Source organism: Triturus cristatus, chromosome 1_2 (genome assembly GCF_964204655.1).
Source record: "Triturus cristatus chromosome 1_2, aTriCri1.1, whole genome shotgun sequence".
Taxonomy (NCBI): Eukaryota; Metazoa; Chordata; class Amphibia; order Caudata; family Salamandridae; genus Triturus; species Triturus cristatus.
This window is the reverse complement of record NC_140580.1, coordinates 905,606,370-905,625,395: the sequence shown is the minus strand read 5'-3', so window position 1 is coordinate 905,625,395 and position 19,026 is coordinate 905,606,370. Positions and strand designations below refer to the sequence as shown.

The window sequence follows — 19,026 nt, the reverse complement described above, 5'->3', positions numbered from 1 at the left end:
CCAGGACAAGTACAGGCTTTCTGTAAGATGGCCCAAATTCTTTCTTGTCCACAATCTTTTCTCTGACCAAATCCCCAACTTTTGGGATCCAGGCAGGTCTTGCGGTGACTGATTTGACTTCCTCAGTGGCGGTGCGTTTTACTTGCACGTTGCTTTGTAGTGCCTGGAATTCATTGAGATCCTGTAAAACAGCCAAACGTTTATTGATGTCAAATGTTTTTTTATCTGCCACTGTGCTTTTATATTCGAAATCAGGTACCCACATTCTTGTCACAAATAAGACTTTGCAAGGCGTGACACCTCCTAGGGAACTCCTTCAAATAGGTGGTAAACTACTCGCAAACGGGAAGGGGTCCCCTTCTCCTTTGTGAGTATGTGAGAAAATATTTGTAAGAGCCGGAAGTGGTCCTACGGACCACTGCCTGCCCTTAAAGGAAAGTAACTAAAAAGTTTCATTTTTCTTTTTTAAATGCATCCCGTTTTCCTTTAAGGAAAACGGGCTGCAGTTAAAAAAAACTGCTTTATTAAAAAAGCAGTCACAGACATGGGGGTCTCCTGACCCCAGTAAGCCACCATCCGTGTGAGTGCTAGCCATTCCTAATGGGGTCGCAAATTGTGCCTGCCTCATTAATATTAATGATGCATGCAATTTGCGACTCCATTAGGAATTACAAACTGTGTCTGAGACACTGTTGTGCATCCCAATTTCCGAGTCGCAAATGTGACGCAATTTGCGAGTCAGAAATTGGTGGGTCGTACATCTGGCCCTTAGTATTACTTCTATTGAAGGGATACCCTGAGTTCTGGCATATATGGCAGCGAAAACTGTACCCCAAGAGGTACAATCCTATATCTGGGGAGCTATCCCCATAGGCAAGCAGATTGTTAGCATTCTGTGTTTTTCTTGAGGGCTTGTGTGTGGAAACACTGCCTTTAGCTGTGTTATTTTTTGAGCTATCCAGAATGGCATTTGTTCACATCTAGTGGGCATTTTACCCATAACTGCGTGGAGAGTTTGTGGAGTTATTTTAGTTGTAGATCCCTGAATTTGTCGTGCTGGTGTAGCCCTTGCCGGCTGAAGTGTGAGCGTTCTCATCACAAACTGTGTCAGTTTCTGTAAAGTTTCATTATTTCTTTATGAAGTGGACGTAAGTCTGCCACTGGCATTGTGTCAATGTCTGGAAGCAGTGTGCACGCCGCTAGGACTGGCCAAGTTGCTCCATCTCTGACATGCGGACCGCGTCTCACTTTTTCTTTTGTGTGTGGGAGGGCGCCTTTAAACCAGTTTATGTGCTCCTGGTAGGTGAGTGGAATTTCAGTGTCCTCATACACAGTATTCATCTGGTGTTTCATCTTTAGTATAAGAATGAAATGTATGTGTTTGGGCATCTGCTTGTGGAAATTTAACCCATGAATAGAATACCTTTGTTTTGTACGATTCGTGTGCCTCAATCACTAATGTTCCTGTCACACCCCTAGCTGTGACTCCATAGTCTGCTAGTTGTGAAGTAAGGGCAGTTCTGACATTTTCTAAAATGTTTATTTCATCTTCTTCCTCCCTTGCTTTAGCCGCATGTTGTGCTGACATGGCGGAGTCTTCGTCAGCCATTATTTCGAAGAAGGAAAAAGTTTCAAGGAAACTGAGATAAGGTTTTATGCACAATAGGAACTATTTGTCCTTCAAGCTTGATAAACCCACAGCCAATACATAAGATATGCCTATTCAGCTGTGGCGGATAGTTCCCTTCCCACTCCAGATGACTCTGGAAAAATGTGAGTAGGGGTCTCTGAGAATAGCACGATTGAACTACTCAGATTTGACCGTTAAATATGTACCAAACCAACGTTGGCGGTGCCATGCCATGTAGTTCCTATAAACCTAAATACGATGTGCGCGTTTAGACAACATAGACTGTGGATTTGGTGTCCAGACTGATTCCAGACACCCCCACCGCATATGTTTGCCAGTATACCGACTAGATCAAAGTGCCACTAGAAACTCCTCTTACCAAGGAGAGAATAGTTCTTGGCAACTATCGAACATGACAACTCTGTCCCATCAGGGATTGTGGAAACAGTGCAGTACTTTTCGCTTAGTCACTCGTGCTCACTTTGTCTCAGAGAGATACACAGAATAAACAGTTTTTCAATAAGCATTTACCGATCCTGCGTCATTCTAGTGTAAAATAGGTGTGCTGTGACAACCATAAGAAAGAAACAGATTTAAATGATTATAAGCACCAACAGAGTAAAAGGATGGTAGATCTCTACCGTAGTGCTAAAATAATGAATACATGCAGGTATAAAAATACACGACAGTAATAATGCGTACTACTGTGGGACCCCATCTTTGTCTCGAGATGGACACTCCGTGAGTGATGTCAGACCACTGCGAGCTGGACTGTCTGCGTGCAGGACCCTCAGCGTCTTGCGTCAGTGTGTCAGCATGGAAGTCCTTTTTCTCCTCTCTGTGCCTCAGCAAAGATATGGTGTTTATATATCCAAAAGTGGTACTACCTTGCTGTGTCATGTCGGACTTAGGATGACGGAAGTAATTACCCTTATACATAGTTATTATGTAGGAGATGGTTGTCCTGCTGAGTTTACAAGAATCCTCATGCATAATGAATGAGGCTAGTTTTCAGGGAAAACCCCAAGTCCTGTAAGCAGTACCGTAAATAAGTAAAAGGTCAGTCCTAAGAAACGTTATGTAGTGTAATGGCAGGGGAAATATAGGTGAAAGGTTTGGTTGCTACCTGAGCCTATATTGGGGTACCAATATGAAACATAACACTTCCTTCCTGAATTTCAAGTGACCTTGGGTTGTTCTTTTCTTCAGTGAAAGGGAATTTCATAAGCTTGCAGCTTGTAAGGAGAAGGAGGTTCCACGGATATGTTTAATCTTGTATGGGGGAATAATCAACTGAGGTGCTAGTCTAGAAAGGGATGATATGTACACTGATAACCTTTTTGCATGGATGAACAACTGGCCCGTGTTTTGGAAATCCCAGTGGGCAATTAAGAGTGCCATGAAGACATAGGGGGAGATTTACCAAATCTCCATGCAAATGCAGCGCAGCCTCCTGCTAGGCTGCGCGACAGGGAAGGAGCAGGAGAACGCCTAATTTTCAAATATATGGCTCTCTCCTCCCTTTCCTTTGTGCCAGTGCTGATTTCAGCGGCAGTGCGCCACGCAACACCTTAGCACCATAGCGCTAGGGTGTGTGTGTGTGAGTCTAGCATAGGTTTTGTACAGGAATGGTACGCTTTGTGTACAAAATACTATGCCTAGACACAAGGGAAACCTTTTGCCACTTTGCACTTAGCATTTCTCCTTCCTTGTGCCTAGTTTAAAAGGGCGCAGTTTCCTCATGCTAAACCCAATCTATTGTATTTAGTAATTTAGGTTAAGCATGAGAAACCTTGGGTGGTTGCATGGGAACGCCCATGCACCACCCTTGGCAGGCCCCCATGGCGCAAAGTAATGCGAAGCGCTTTTATGTTATTTCCAGCTCTAAACAAGTTTAGTATTGGAAAGTAAATTAGGAAAAAAAGATTGTACAGAGTTTTGCGTCACTTTGTGACTCAAACCCGCCGCATAATCTTAGTAAATCCCCCCCATAGTGTCTGGCTAAGAGTAGGGAGTGAAGGGCTTAAAGCACTGGTGTGATGCATTTCCATAGGCAAAGGTTTACAAGCCATCTTTTTGTCATAACTTGGATCTTTTTCAGGCAGTTCTTTCGATCAGTTTTTCTAAGAATTCCCCATTATAGACTGGTCAATAGCTGGCTAGAACTGTTGCTTCAAGTTTCTTTTCCTTGATGAGTGGTTTAAAATAGAAGCATTGAAGGAAGAGAGGAAGGCTCTTGAAACTGCTGAGCAGTTGATGATGGTGCACAGTAAGGGTCTGAAAGGGAGCCAGCTAACCTATTGGGTCCTAGAGGTGGAGACGGGCTCTCCTAGTGTTAGAGGGTGGTAGGAGATCCGGTGAGTAGTAGTTGGTTAGATGGGAAGTATATGAGAGGTATGGATGTGGATGTGTGGAAGGCATGAGTATTCAAGGTAAGGATAGGAGGGGGAGACAAAACATAGAATAAAGGGGCATATATACAAGGAAATGGCAGAGCATGCTTTAAGCACAAAATGCTAATGCCACGCTCGGCCATTCTGCAAAACGCAGGGCTGAGCCGTTTACACAGCTACGGCACAACCCTGCCTTTACCCTAGCGCTGGTGCTAAATTAATCTGCCTAGCGCCAATGCAGGCACTCTTGCACCATCGTGCAAAGGTGCCTGCGTCGAGGGAAATATTGTTTATGTGCAGGGAGGTGTTCCTTCCTGCACAAAAACAATCACAAATGGTGATTTGCAACTTCTATGTGTGCTGCATTGTGCAGCACACATTGAAGTTGTAAATCGCCATTTTTTTAAGGATTGTCTATCCCTTCCTGCATACCAACGCTCATTCATGGCATTTTGGTGTTTCTATGTGTGCTTCACAATGCAGCACACCTAGAAACAGCAAAAACAAGGAGAAAAAAGCATTTCTCTTCGTTTTGCCATTTTAAGACGAGGTTTTTCCTGGTCTAAATTTTGGGGCTGCCTTCTATTTCTGCCACACTTGTAAATAGGGGACAGTGTCAAAAAGCAATGGGTGTTGCGGCAAAACGCCCACCGCTTTCATGCTAAGTATAGCGTGAAAGGTTGCCTTATTTACAAGGCGGCGTTAAGAAGCTTGACGTCGCCTTGTAAAAAAGACAAAGCCCCAATCACCACAGAAAAGCTGTTAAAAGTGTTGTTCCTTTGGTGATAGGGGCATACAAATATGCCCCAGAGTGCAGAGACTATTATAAAGAACGGGGTAACCCAATTTAGTCAAGGACCTGGGTAATGTACGATACAAAAAACAATGGTCCTGGACCTGTACTTAAGATGAATTAATCAAAAAAAAATTGTTTTATATATGTTTGGATTAACCATATCATTGAATGAGACAAACAACATAAAGATGCAACAACCGACCATGAAATAGATCACCATATATTTATTTCAAGCACTTTGGTGAAAACCAGACAATTAATATCATGGACAAATGAGGAAAGGTTGCTCCAGAAGAGGGTGTGCAGTGAGAAAGGGGTGCTCAAGTGTAAAGTGATGAAAGGAAATTCTTCAACAGATTATATGTAGAGAATTTGATATGTCAAAGCAAAAGCAAACGGTTGTAATTCACCGTCCTTGGTAGTCTGACCCAAGGGTATTCGCATAACACTGTATCTCAGTTCTCACTAGAAATCAATTCTAGGATGGCACATGAATAAGGTTTAGGGTCCAGACTGAACAGATAGAGCGTCGACGTTTCGATCCGGCTTATGGCCAATTGGGGTAAGTGGTTATCCTCGGCCTTGCGGATCTTCATCAGGACTAGCCTGGGCAACCTAAAAGGCAAGCGGCGCCAGACGTCAGGTCGTTGCGTTAAGAATTAAAACAACACATAACTCAATTGGTGTGAATGAGTAATCTCACCTATCACTTGGGGGTGAGCAGTGGGGTCCATGGTTCATTTTGAATCCATCATGGGGGAGACGATTCTCCAAGTAAATCCAAGTAATTCTTGGGGAACAATACAATTAAATCAGTACCAGAGGTGTAAGGTAATTGAGTCATGTAAGTACTAAAACAATTTTTAAAAAGCATGTTGGTATCAATAGAGGGATTACCTTCACAATGAATGTTCAATAGATACACACCGGAAGCTTCAAGATGGGGATTCCAAATCAGCTGTATAAAGAAGAAAGAGCTAAATGTACCCTCAAGTTAAGCACAATGCTGTGGTTTTCATGACTGACGGGTAAATTGTTAAACTACCACATAGTCCCATATCGGACATAAAGTCAGCATAAATCCAAGGCGAGAGAGTGTGGGTTCTAAACTCGCCGCATGAGGAGTGTGGGAGCTATCTGGAAATTACGCTACAGTAAGGAGTGTAACCTGCGTATCGTAACCGCTAGCAGGGTAGTTAATTACTAAAGAATAAACTCAAGCGTGCAAGCAGGAAACATTGTGTCTGCAAATGACCTGATGTTGTGATAAAAAGTGATCGTGCCAAGGAAAGGACAAGGGGCCTACGCTCCGCTGGCATGGTAATCTAAGTAACCGGGAGATCCGCGTCTAAACATGACCTAAAGTCCTAATTATGGATACTCTAGGCGGACCGGTAAAGGGATACACTTACTTTGGTAAATTGTAATTACGGGCGGGCTCCGGGGGTTCTTTGTGTGTATACGGCAAAACACGCCATCCAGTGCGTGGCCGTCTGCGGGTAAGTCAGCAAGGTGTAATGAGAGGCGGTCGGCGCTCGCACGCGATATAACGTTACCGGCAACGTAAGGCGGTACGTGACCGGTGAAAGGGAGGAAAGACTCTCCCGTAGAATAACAGAGTAAGGAAAGAAAAATGCCGAGTTACAGGGACGATCAATACAAGACATATATAACAATTGGTTACATTGTGATGAACATAGTAAGAACACTTAACATTGGCAGTACTGTATATACATAATGTCCGTGAGCATAGTAAGTACACACATGATCAAGTACAATAGTCAGAGGAACTTCAAACATTACGAGATCCACATATAAGCCAGTAAACACTAGGGGCCATATGTAGGAAGCCTAATACCGGTCGGTAACGGCCGATTTTCGGTAAATATACCATTACTGACCGGTATTTAGGCTTTTGGTATGTAGGGGGCACATTTCAGGATTCAGTAATTTACAGAATCGGTAAAATTACCGAATCGGTAATTTTACCGATTCGGTAAATACCGAATCCTGAAATGATATGTAGGTAACACTCAAATGAGTGATGTCTAGGAAAAAGAATTCGGTATTTAGCACCAAATATAGGTTGGTGCTAAATACCGAATACATTGCACAAAGCAATATTTTGCTGAAATAACAGTGCCATGTGGCAGACATACATGCCCTTAGGGCATGTATGTCCGCCACATGTGCACACATGCAGGAATCAGGGGTGCAACAGGGTGTCAATGTGACACCCTGCCACCCTTGAATGTGCTCCCCCCATTACCGAATCGGTATTTACCGATTCGGTAATGAGGCATACCTTCCCATTGATTCAATCAATGGGAAGGTATGCCTCATTACCGAATCGGTAAATACTGATTCGGTAATTACCGAATTTCTCAGATTCGGTAACATTTACCGAATTATTACCTACATACACTTTACCGATTCTTAAATACCGAATCGGTAAAATTCGGTAAGGTAGGGTGTAGATAGTGGGTATTCGAGGGTGTTTATTGTTGAGGTATTCATATTCAGATTTATTAAGAATACCCGATTCAAAGGCCTCATGTGTGACACGCCTTATCATATTAGTAATATCTTGGGTTGGGTCCCTTCTCAGTTTCTCATAGTTGCCTACAATCGACAATTGTCCAAGAATTTGCCTTATAAGAAAGAAATTCTGAATATGAATACCTCAACAATAAACACCCTCGAATACCCACTATCTACACCCTACCCAAAATACACAAGCGTATGGAGTGCCCAACTGGCAGACCAATAATCTCCGGTTGTGGCTCCATTCTGGAACCCCTTTGTAAGTATATTGATGTGTTCCTAAAACCCATCGCTGAAAGTACATCCACCTATTTAAGAGACACGATGCAGACGATCCAATTAGTTGACGAACGTCTACATGACCCTACAACTGACATTCTGGTCACAATGGATATAGCATCGCTGTACACCAACATCCCGCAGAGTACCGCCCTGTTATGCATCGAGTCAGTACTCAACAAACGACCCACACCACACAGAGTCCCAACTGAATTTATCATTGAGCTTCTAAGGATTGCCATGACACGCAATTACTTTACATTTTTGGGGGATTACTATCTACAAACCAAAGGAGTGGCGATGGGCGCCAGCTTCGCTCCGAATCTGGCAATCATATTCATGCATGAATATGAACAACGTTTTGTTCTTAATGAGTATAACCCACATAGAGACTGCATCACATTGTGGCGTCGCTATATGGACGACGTCCTAATGATTTGGAAGGGGGATGAGGTACAACTGACGGAATTCCATCAGTGGCTTAACACCTGCTCCTCAGACATTCAGTTCACCCTTGACGCTAACAGAGAAACAATCCATTTCCTGGATATCAGCATCAATGCTCAGTCTGGCAAATTATACACTAGTCTGTATAGGAAAAGCAGTGAACGCAACACTTTGTTGAGGTACACGAGTCACCATCCCCGTAATTTGAGGGACAATTTGCCCTTTGGCCAATTTCTGAGGTTAAGGAGAAATTGTTCTAAAATGGAGGACTTCTTTGAGGAGTCAGCGGGCCTCCTTGCTAGACTAAGTGAACGAGGGTACCCCATCAGACTACTTAAGAAAGCACGTAAACGTGCGTGGCATAACCACAGGGATCTCCTGTTAAGTCCTAAGGTTAGAACGGAGAACAAGGATGAACGTCTTGTATGTGTTACTACTTTTAACACAAAGAGCAGCGCCATAAAGAAGGCCATCAACAATCATTGGCATCTGATATCTGACGAGTTGGGTAATATACCATCCCCTTTGCATGCTTTCAGAAAAGCGAGAAACATAAGGGACACGGTGGTTAAATCCCTCCTAGATATACCCAGGACCCATGTACAGACCACTCTGTGGGGGCTTCCACCTATCAATAGCCACCATAAGTGTGGCACTTGTAAAGCCTGCCCCATGTCTAAGGAAATGACTCAGTTTGCATACAATGATTGCACGTACACCTTAAATGAACACAGCAATTGCAACACCAGCGGGGTTATTTACGCTATTATCTGCCCCTGTGGTTTCATGTATGTAGGGCAAACCATACAGAGAGTCAAGTGCCGCATTTTACAACATTGTAGCCGCATAAGATGTAGAGTTCAAGGTGCCCCTCTAGTGGAACATTTTACAATGTTTGACCATACGGCCGATAGCCTTAAATGGTGGGTCATTGAAAAGGTAAAACCCAACCCTAGAGGGGGTGATTTCAGTGTAACCCTCAACAAACGCGAGTGTAAATGGATACACTCTCTGAATACTGTAACCCGTGAGCTAAACAAGTTTGAAGAGATTAGTAGACAAGTCTCTGTACTCACGAACTTTTAAACTGACATGAATCACCATCACTACAATTGTTTATAGTGTGGGTACCATATTCTCTCCCTGATAACACACTAGGGACCTAGTGTTTACTGGGTTATATGTGGATCTCGTAATGTTTGAAGTTTCTCTGACTATTGTACTTTATCATGTGTGTACTTACTATGCTCACGGACATTATGTATATATAGTACTGCCAATGTTAAGTGTTCTTACTATGTTCATCACAATGTAACCAAATGTTATATATTTCTTGTATTGATCGTCCCTGTAACTCGGCATTTTTCTTTCCTTACTCTGTTATTCTACGGGAGAGTCTTTCCTCCCTTTCCCTCTTACCGATCACGTACTGCCTTACGTTGCCGGTAACGTTATATCGCGCACGAGCGCCGACCGCCTCTCATTACACCTTGCTGACTTACCCGCAGACGGCCACGCGCTGGATGGCGGGTTTTGCCGTATATCCCTTTACCGGTCCGCCTAGAGTATCCATAATTAGGACTTGAGGTCATGTTTAGACGCGGATCTCCCGGTTACTTAGATTACCATGCCAGCGGAGGGTAGGCCCCTTGTCCTTTCCTTGGCGCGATCACTTTTTATCACAACATCAGGTCATTTGCAGACACGATGTTTCCTGCTTGCACGCTTGAGTTTATTCTTTAGTAATTAACTACCTTGCTAGCGGTTACGATACGCAGGTTACACTCCTTACTGTAGCGTAATTTCCAGATAGCTCCCACCCTCCTCATGCGGCGAGTTTAGAACCCACACTCTCTCGCCTTGGATTTATGCTGACTTTATGTCCGATATGGGACTATGTGGTAGTTTAACAATTTACCCGTCAGTCATGAAAACCACAGCATTGTGCTTAACTTGAGGGTACATTTAGCTCTTTCTTCTTTATACAGCTGATTTGGAATCCCCATCTTGAAGCTTCCGGTGTGTATCTATTGAACATTCATTGTCAAGGTAATCCCTCTATTGATACCAACATGCTTTTTAAAAAAATTTTTAGTACTCACATGACTCAATTACCTGACCTCTGGTACTGATTTAATTGTATTGTTCCCCAAGAATTACTTGGATTTACTTGGAGAATCGTCTCCCCCATGATGGATTCAAAATGAACCATGGACCCCACTGCTCACCCCCAAGTGATAGATGAGATTACTCATTCACACCCATTGAGTTATGTGTTGTTTTAATTCGTAACGCAACGACCTGACGTCTGGCGCCGCTTGCTTTTTAGGTTGCCCAGGCTAGTCCTGATGAAGATCCGCAAGGCCGAGGATAACCACTTACCCCAATTGGCCATAAGCCGGATCGAAACGTCGACGCCCTATCTATTCAGTCTGGACCCTAAACCTTATTCATGTGCCATCCTAGAATTGATTTCTAGTGAGAACTGAGATACAGTGTTACGCGAATACCCTTGGGTCAGACTACCAAGGACGGTGAATTATAACCGTTTGCTTTTGCTTTGACATATCAAATTCTCTACATATAATCTGTTGAAGAATTTCCTTTCATCACTTTACACTTGAGCACCCCTTTCTCACTGCACGCCCTCTTCTGGAGCAACCTTTCCTCATTTGTCCATGATATTAATTGTCTGGTTTTCACCAAAGTGCTTGAAATAAATATATGGTGATCTATTTCATGGTCGGTTGTTGCATCTTTATGTTGTTTGTCTCATTCAATGATATGGTTAATCCAAACATATATAAAACAACATTTTTTTGATTAATTCATCTTAAGTACAGGTCCAGGACCATTGTTTTTTGTACCAGAGTGCAGAGAGGCAGTCAGAAGGAGATGAGAGGGTCAGACAAAAAGTAAAACATCTTCTTTAGTTAGGCCAGTTATGAATCTAAGGGAATATATTAGAGGCATGCAAAATAGAATGTTGTTGCAGGCCTGATTGCTTGCAATAGGAGGATGGATGTGATAAGAGAGAAGTGTAATGAAGAAGTAATAAAGGCAGCACATAGAGGGCTGTTAAAGCAAGATAGGAGGAGGTGGGGGGTGGGAATCAGACACTAGAAGTTCAACAGTCAGAATGATGAGGTATACCTGTAGGTAAAAGGGGTAAATATTGAACTCAAGTAACTAACTCGCTTCTTCGTCTGAAAAATAGACAGAAAAGATACAATTATTTTAAAAATAATTTATAGATAATTTGTAGTTAACTAGCCTTTGCAGCAAATGTTCACAATATTAACAGGTACTTTTTTTATTACATTGTAAAAAAAAACCTAAAAAATAAAACATGCTTCGAGGAAAGAAACCGACATGATGGCGCGTTGGCTGGGGTTACAATTTGCATTCAATAGACCTTTGTGGTTGTCCGAGCGGTGAAGGGAGTTAGCATTCAACAAATCACAATTATAGCAGTGTAACCCTTTTAGTTACACATTAAGGACCAGGATTAAGCAATCAGAGTTAAGGTGAATTTATTAAACATTAAGGACCTGGTTTAGATTTGGCAGACAGGTTACTCCATCACTATGGTAACGGATATCCTTTCCTCCGAAATATAATTCCCATAATATTCTATGGGATTTATATTTTGGCAGACAGTATATCCGTCACTGTTGTGAAGGAGTAACCCATCCGCTATCATCTAAATCAGGCTCTTAGTATCAAATCACCAAGTATGCAAAACAGAAAAGTATTTTGCAGTACAAAAAGTATATTAAGACATCCAATATGGATTTGGACTGAAAGCAAAAGTCCTACATGATGGCAGTCAGAATAATCCAAGTACAAAAAAACGGAATTTGGTGCTCTCTGAGAAACTCCATTTTGCCTCCCTAAACATGAACAATTCAAAAGTAGTTTAACCGAAATTGGAATCTATCTATAGATGGGCCATTAAGGAGGAGCAGTGAGAAATTTAAGAATGTAGAAAGGTGTCAGCATTGTGAAGATTTTAGTAAAAAACCTCTAACAGAACAAGTGTTTAGCATATAGACATACACTGGAACAATGGGGCAAGCAGAGAGGTCTGTACCTCTCTAAGTCCAAAAAGATCTGGCCTACATTCTAACGGCATATACAATAATTAAAAATACAGATAGAGTCTCATGATCTAATAGTCACGTCACCTTTCCTTGTACCAATGGTAGTGAACCTTGGTTATTTTAGCAACATTGGAGTTTTCACCCATTTCACGAAACCGAGGCGCTCCCACGTCCTTGAGCACCTCAACTGTTGCAGATATACAATGACTAAACATATTCTTCACAATGTTAGATTCTCCACACTTTCTGCCAAGATTTTCTTCCAGGCCTCTCTATCTCTAGTACAATAATACTTCTTTCTCTAACTAAGGAAGCCTCGGGGCTGCACTTGCAGAGGAGAGACATTGCAATGCAAGCACAAACAAATTGTTCAAGATCCAGGCCTACTATAATCAAGTTAAACCAAACCTTAAAGTGCACTTCAGTTACACTTGCTATTTCAAAATAAATGTTAGATGAATACTAAAATCACTATTACACGTGATGCACTTTTCATTTGCATGCAATATAACTTAAAACATAAGTATAAAAAAAAGTTTAAAAACGAAATTTCTCCACGATTAGGCTAAACATTATAATGCACACATTTATGAATCTCTAGCTTCGACAGTGTATGCACTTCAGTTTTACATTTGTGTGCACCACTTTACATTAATATTAGAATACACAAACTATATAGTGCTAAAAGCACATTTATATTGCGCAGTTGTGACGTGTAAGGGTGAAGCTAACATTACGCTGCTGCAGACATATGACAAGTTACAAGGTGAGGATATCATCTGAAGATAAGAAAATAAACATAACATTATACATTACTTGACTAAATTAATTTTTCTTACACATTGTAATCCAGGTCAATAGGAATGTGTCTATGAAATAGCACAAGCACCAAGACTGGTTCTCTGGAAGGCCAGTGAAATGGGGCAGCAACCATCACATCTCAGATATTGCTTCACATGAGCTTGACTTTATCCCTGCTAACAGGTAGGGCTGGAAAACTACCCAATTACCCTTTAGACCAGTCTTCCCCTCGATCAGAGTTGTCTACTGTGGGTTCTGAAAAGTGGATCCATTCTAGATTTTCAAGATAGCCATGTAAGATACATTTGCAAAAAGCAATGTCTAAATAAAAAGGATTTACCTAATCAGTTGTTTGCCAAAATATTTGGCATGGATTTGTCGCATCATGACCTACATGGGATACCGCACTCCAGATCTGGATTGTCTTCTATCAGCAGTGGCGTGGTTAGACCTACTGCCACCCGTGGTGGACCCCGAGTTTGCGGCCCAGTGCAGGTAAGTGTGTATCAGTGTGGGAAAGCATCAACAAACTCATGTCCAGCAAATGTTCAACTCTGAAAGTTATCTGTAGGAAAAAAACATACAGAGATGCTATCTTCTGTTTAACCGTATGGTGATGTGAAGGTTTTTGATATCTCCCTTTCAAGGCCAGACCAGCATCTACTGAGATCAGAGCTTTCCATAATTAACTGAATGTAGCAATAATAGAATACTTGCTTAGAGTTAAATACTACTCTTGTATATTACAAGAACGGTGACTAAGAGTCAGATATTATTACCCAGGCCGACTGTATTAATTTTACAAAACTCAGAAGGATCAGAGCATAAAGGATTACCTGGTGGGGTTAGATGATGTTGGGCCTCTTCACAAACAGAATTTTGTAGTTGCTTTAGTAGAACTACAATAGTGCAACAAAATACTATTCACAAACCATGGAGTGAAAATTTCCACTTCTGACTCTTCCATTGTTTCTATGGGAGGAACCTTACACATCAAAACTGCACTACTTAGTAGTAAATGTGGAAGGGACCAGGGGCAATGGTTGAAAAATGGGAAATATTTAATACACAAAAGTTGGGGTTTAGGAATAATTACGGAGTGACTTAGGGAGTGACATACACCCACCAACAAAATAGTAAGCACATTGCTATTCACAAACTGTACTTTTAAAGGTAGTACAGACAAAAAGGGACTCAAAACAATAATAAATTACTCCAGTCAAGAGCTGATGTAAGTCCAGTGCCACACGTGGCCAATCTTTTTATAATTTGTAAAAGGTTATAGAAATATTTCATAATTAAATTTATTTATATTTTTAACTATTTGAAATTATTTAATTTACCATATGCCATGTCTGATGCCGGTCTTACTACTGTTTCTTTTTGGCAGCAGTAACTTACTCCCTTTATTCAGGGGGTGGAAAGTCTACACTTTTGAGTAACTTTACACTCAGATTTTGTGAAAGTAGTAAAGATACTCAAAAGTATAAGAGTAAACTTACATGTGTGAATTACTCACAAGTGTAAGGTACCTTTGTGAATAGCACAGTATGATTTATTTGTTCTATTCGCTCTGCTTACTGAATAATCATACTGACTGATATGCAAACTGATGCAAATTACTGCCTTTATTTACAGTGTTTTAAGGCAACTTTCTACATCGTATGTTCATGGTTCTCTGGTTGCCAGGGAGCTTCATGGCCAGCTGAGACCTGCTGGCTGGCTGGGAGATCCTCTCCTGACAGTGGGCTGTATTTAAATAAATATATAAGCATTTCCAGAGTCCTGAGTGATTGTCTTTACCACAATTTAACAACAATTTGCCACCAGCAGACACCAGACCACAATATCGGGAAAGAATCAAAATGAACCCACGTGAACTTGTTGATGATTATCTCAGTTTGAACTTTAAGTAACTTATACTTCAAGCAAGGTGGCGTTCTTTTATCGGTGATTATTGGAACTTTGAAAGCCCCCATTTACAGTCTGAACTGGTTTTGAGGACATTGTTAACTAGTGCTTTGGGAACTGTCATGAGCAGCACCAACGTTGACTTCAACCCGAGTGAAGAGCATCATGGATCTTTATATGCAGAAGTACCCTTAGCCCTCACGTGCAGACTCACGGGGGCGGTATGTATCTGGCCAGGCTGAGACTAATGGTTCACATTCTGTTTGTTGCAAGTCGAGGAGAGCACCTGCAGACTTTCTGATTAAATATGGTGAATGTAATCTCCCCAGGGTACCTTTAGCTTAAAGAATTTGATTTAAGTTTCAAGCTTGGTGTTTTGTATTTATGTTAGAGGGTATTTTATGTATGTTCATGATTAGCTTTCTCTTGTTTTGTTTTGTGTTGTTGCATGGGTTCCCCACATCCATTATTTTCACTCATTTAATAACTTAAGGGAGCTGTTCCATTTTTGTGTTGTTTTTATGCATTGCATTTTTAGGGAAAGAAAGGGAATGAGTCATAAATTACTGTCTTTATTTATGGTGGTTTAAGGAACCCTTCCATATCGTAGGCTCCATGGTTCTCTGTTTAACTGAAAGCCACTGCGCCAGTTGAGACCTGCCGTCTGGCTGGGAGCTTCTAAACTGATGGTGGCCTGCGTTTAATTAAACATAACAAGATTTCCAGTGTCCTGAGTGGTTGTCTTCACTACACAAACCATTGACTTGATGCACAATTATATTACACGAGGATCCTTTCCATAACTGACACTATGTTTTAGTCCACTTTTGCTACTGTCAACCAAAGGATCTAGCAGTCTAACGGATTCAATTAGGGTCAACTAGGACTCAACTGTATTGATAAATGACAGCATAGAACTGGAATATAGTGACAATGATTACATCCCTTCATTTGGTAAACTTAAGCAAGAAACCAAATAGAATAATGAATGGAGAGATACAATGCTAGAGGCCAGATGTATCAAAGCGTTTTACCCATTCTGTGCCTATGGGGAAAAGTGTTTGTACATATGGCCCTTGGTCTCTAGTTAACCTGTGCTTGGTACATACTCTGTCAAGAAAAATTTGCTTTCTTGAAAAATGCTGCAATATATACATCCTGATGCCCCCAAGTACGTTACATAATTTTTTGTAAAAATCTTTTGTTTAAATATATTTTGTTTAATGCTAATTATGCTCCTTGTTAAGCTGATATTCTGTTTTTTAGGGTTGGCCTTATTTTGGGCTTTGTTTTCGTATGGCTTGTGCTTTTTATGTTTTTTTTCCTAGCCAAATTTATTTAGATTGTGTGCTCTTGCTGTGTATTCTTGCACTGAGCTGAAACTGTTTCTAGTGAATAATGAGTGGTCGAGAGCAAGAGCAGAAAAAATCTTTACGTTTTAAATTTGCCGCTATACCGACATAGGTGCATTTCGTAAAGTAAAAACAATATTAACGCGTAAATGTTGGGATTAAAAACAACACTTCCAAACGCTTGCCTTTGGGCGGGGAATGTGGCTTCCTGAAATATTACTGGGGAACGCATGGAGTTTCTAATCAAGCACTGCACGGGCAAGCGAGGTTCAACTTTCTATGGGGAATGATATTATAGCAAACATGGGGAATGATGAGAGGCTGAGAACAAGAGCAGTCATCTATTCAAGCATTGAAATGATACGTAATTGAAATTTGGCACGTTCCTTTTGCTAAGACTACTGTTGCCATTATACCGACATATGTGTATTTTGTAAAGCAGAAATAATATTAATACATTAAAGGACATGTGGTTTCTCCAATTGTTATTGGGGAACACACCGAGTTTTCAACGAAGTATCGAGATAAGAATACAAAATCTGATACGCAGTAAAATCGAATACAATTATATTCTAGCAACAAGACCCTACTAACAGTCGTTAGATGGCATAGATTGCCTGCAAAAGTTTAGATAGGGAGTCTAAGAAATTTTGTGACTGCAGTGATACAACTACAGAATTATATATCAATTGTTATTTTAATTGTAGGCACAATAGCCTTGAAATAAGGATCATTTTGAGAATATCAAGAGACCGAAGGATACTAGAAATCCCAAACCATTGAAAACAATTTATTCACCAAAGTAAACAACTGGCATTGAGATAAATTGGTATGTATGTTGCGCTTCCATCTACAATAATATTGTCATGTGGTGATTGCATAAGTCATGTAGCATTTTGGATTTGTAAGAGTGAAGCCAGATAACATTATTTTTGTTGCTATACTTTATCCTTGGAAAGAAGATTGGATTGTAATGGGAACTGCTTTGTATTCTATCAGTATGGATTGGGTTTGGTAACTTCATTGTACCCTATGATCATGGAAGAAGCATGCCACTAGAATTAAAAGATGATAACATGCTTCGCTCATAGAATCAAGCTGTGTATACATCTCTCTCTTTCGCTATATATTATTTGGAAAGTGCGGTTTGTGTTGGAATTAACTTGCTTCTTGATATTGAACATCTATAACTCTATTGGTGACTAAATATGGACAATAAGTAGAAAAAATGGGGATTTGAATTGTGAATATATTTTCAAACACTATATGCAATGTACAGTGCTCATGAGAGTATCTTCTGGTTAGTTGAATAATGTGTTTTGTAATATACTATATCAACTATACTGCTACAATGGTATTATATACGTATTTTTAAATGTTTTTCACAGCCCTGAGGAAGTTCTTTGTTAAAGAACGAAACGCGTTGGCTGTCCACGATCTGTGAAGAAGAATAAAGAGGAATACTTGAATGATTTATACTTTATGGACAATCATATATTATTGTTTGTTTTTGACTGGACCAAGTGGTGCAACCTACAGTGTGGTTTTAAGTTTGTTTTGATCTTGTGGATCACCCTCTGGAAACAACGGGGGTAGTGGAGTTGCACACTATGTAAGCCAAGATAGCTGATTCATTTAGTTTGGGAAGGGTATATAGGAAAAGTCCTGAGAGAGGTGCGACTCAAACCTCTGAGGGTTTGTATAAGTTGAGTTGTTTCCCATTGGTCTGAAACTGTTTATGTTCACCTTTAGCTGTAGTTGAAAAATCAAGGTGTATTCCTTGAGTACAGCCACATTTGGGTGGTGCCTTCATGCATCAAGGCTGAAAAGGCAGTAAATACATTGGCAAAGTGTAGTGGGAACGGTGAGATGAAGTCCATTTTAATGTGTGAAGGGCCATACTTTGAAACTGGTGGATGGATCAGAGTCTGGCACACGTCACAACAAGGCCCCGAAGTATGTTGCGGATTCACTGCAGTTTTTGTTCCAGGGGTTGAATCGTCTGTGGCCCAGGAGTACATCAATATACATGGCTTTTGCAGTAACCAATGAACTGCAATCCTATCCTTCCAGGATTATGTCCATTGAGTCCCTTAGTAAAAGATCAAGGTATAGACAAAGTTTGGCTCCGAGGCAAAGCCTGTCCTCAAAGACGTTCTAAAATGGAGGATTTGGATCACTACTCCAAGATGGCTTCCTTCAGACTACCCAGGATTGTTTCACAGACGCCTCCTCTGATATCCTTTGTCCATGCTCCTCTTCTGGTAATTGGCAGCTCCAACTGTCCTCCAGAGCGTGGATGTGCTCATGTTCAGTAATGCACGTGCCTCCTGCAGGTTGGAAAGAGAGAGAAAGAATAGCTAACTGAAGATGTTTAGGCAGCACCATGGTAATATGGAACCTCTAGGGATGTTTGTGTATGGTCCAGAGAGAAGAGGAAGTCCAAAAACAGGGTAGAAGAAAGATGCTTTCTAGTCCTTAAGAGATTTCGGGGCACATTTACAAGCCCCTATCGCCACAGGAATGTAACTTTTAACAACATTGTGGTGGCGATAGGGGCTTCGCCTTATTTACAAGCCAACGTTAAGCCACTTAACTTGGCTTAACGCCGCCTTGTAAATAAGGCGCACTTTCACACTATACATAGCGTGGAAAGGGTGGGCAATGGGTGTTGCAGTGGGCGTTCTGCTCCAACACCCATTGATTTTGAGTCTACCCCCTATTTACAAGGGTGGCATAGATAGGAGGCATCTCCAAAATTAAGACCAGG

At 41.1% G+C, this 19,026-nt stretch overlaps 1 protein-coding gene and 1 long non-coding RNA gene across 2 annotated transcripts in view; one reads left to right on the top strand and one right to left on the bottom strand.

Annotated features, from left to right (window-relative positions):
* LOC146868289 (uncharacterized) overlaps nt 1-17,775 on the top strand; it is a 102,257-nt gene extending 84,482 nt beyond the window's left edge. The window contains exons 3-4 of the long non-coding RNA XR_014962852.1: nt 16,964-17,085; nt 17,645-17,775. This is a non-coding gene — a long non-coding RNA (uncharacterized LOC146868289). The remainder of the gene's footprint in view (nt 1-16,963; nt 17,086-17,644) is intronic.
* Nucleotides 11,322-19,026, bottom strand: part of LOC146868287 (tumor necrosis factor receptor superfamily member 18-like) — a 173,513-nt gene continuing 165,808 nt past the window's right edge. Inside the window, exon 6 of the mRNA XM_085609633.1 lies at nt 11,322-18,586. Within this exon, the coding sequence (XP_085465759.1) occupies nt 18,456-18,586 (131 nt within the window). The 3' untranslated portion in view covers nt 11,322-18,455. The remainder of the gene's footprint in view (nt 18,587-19,026) is intronic.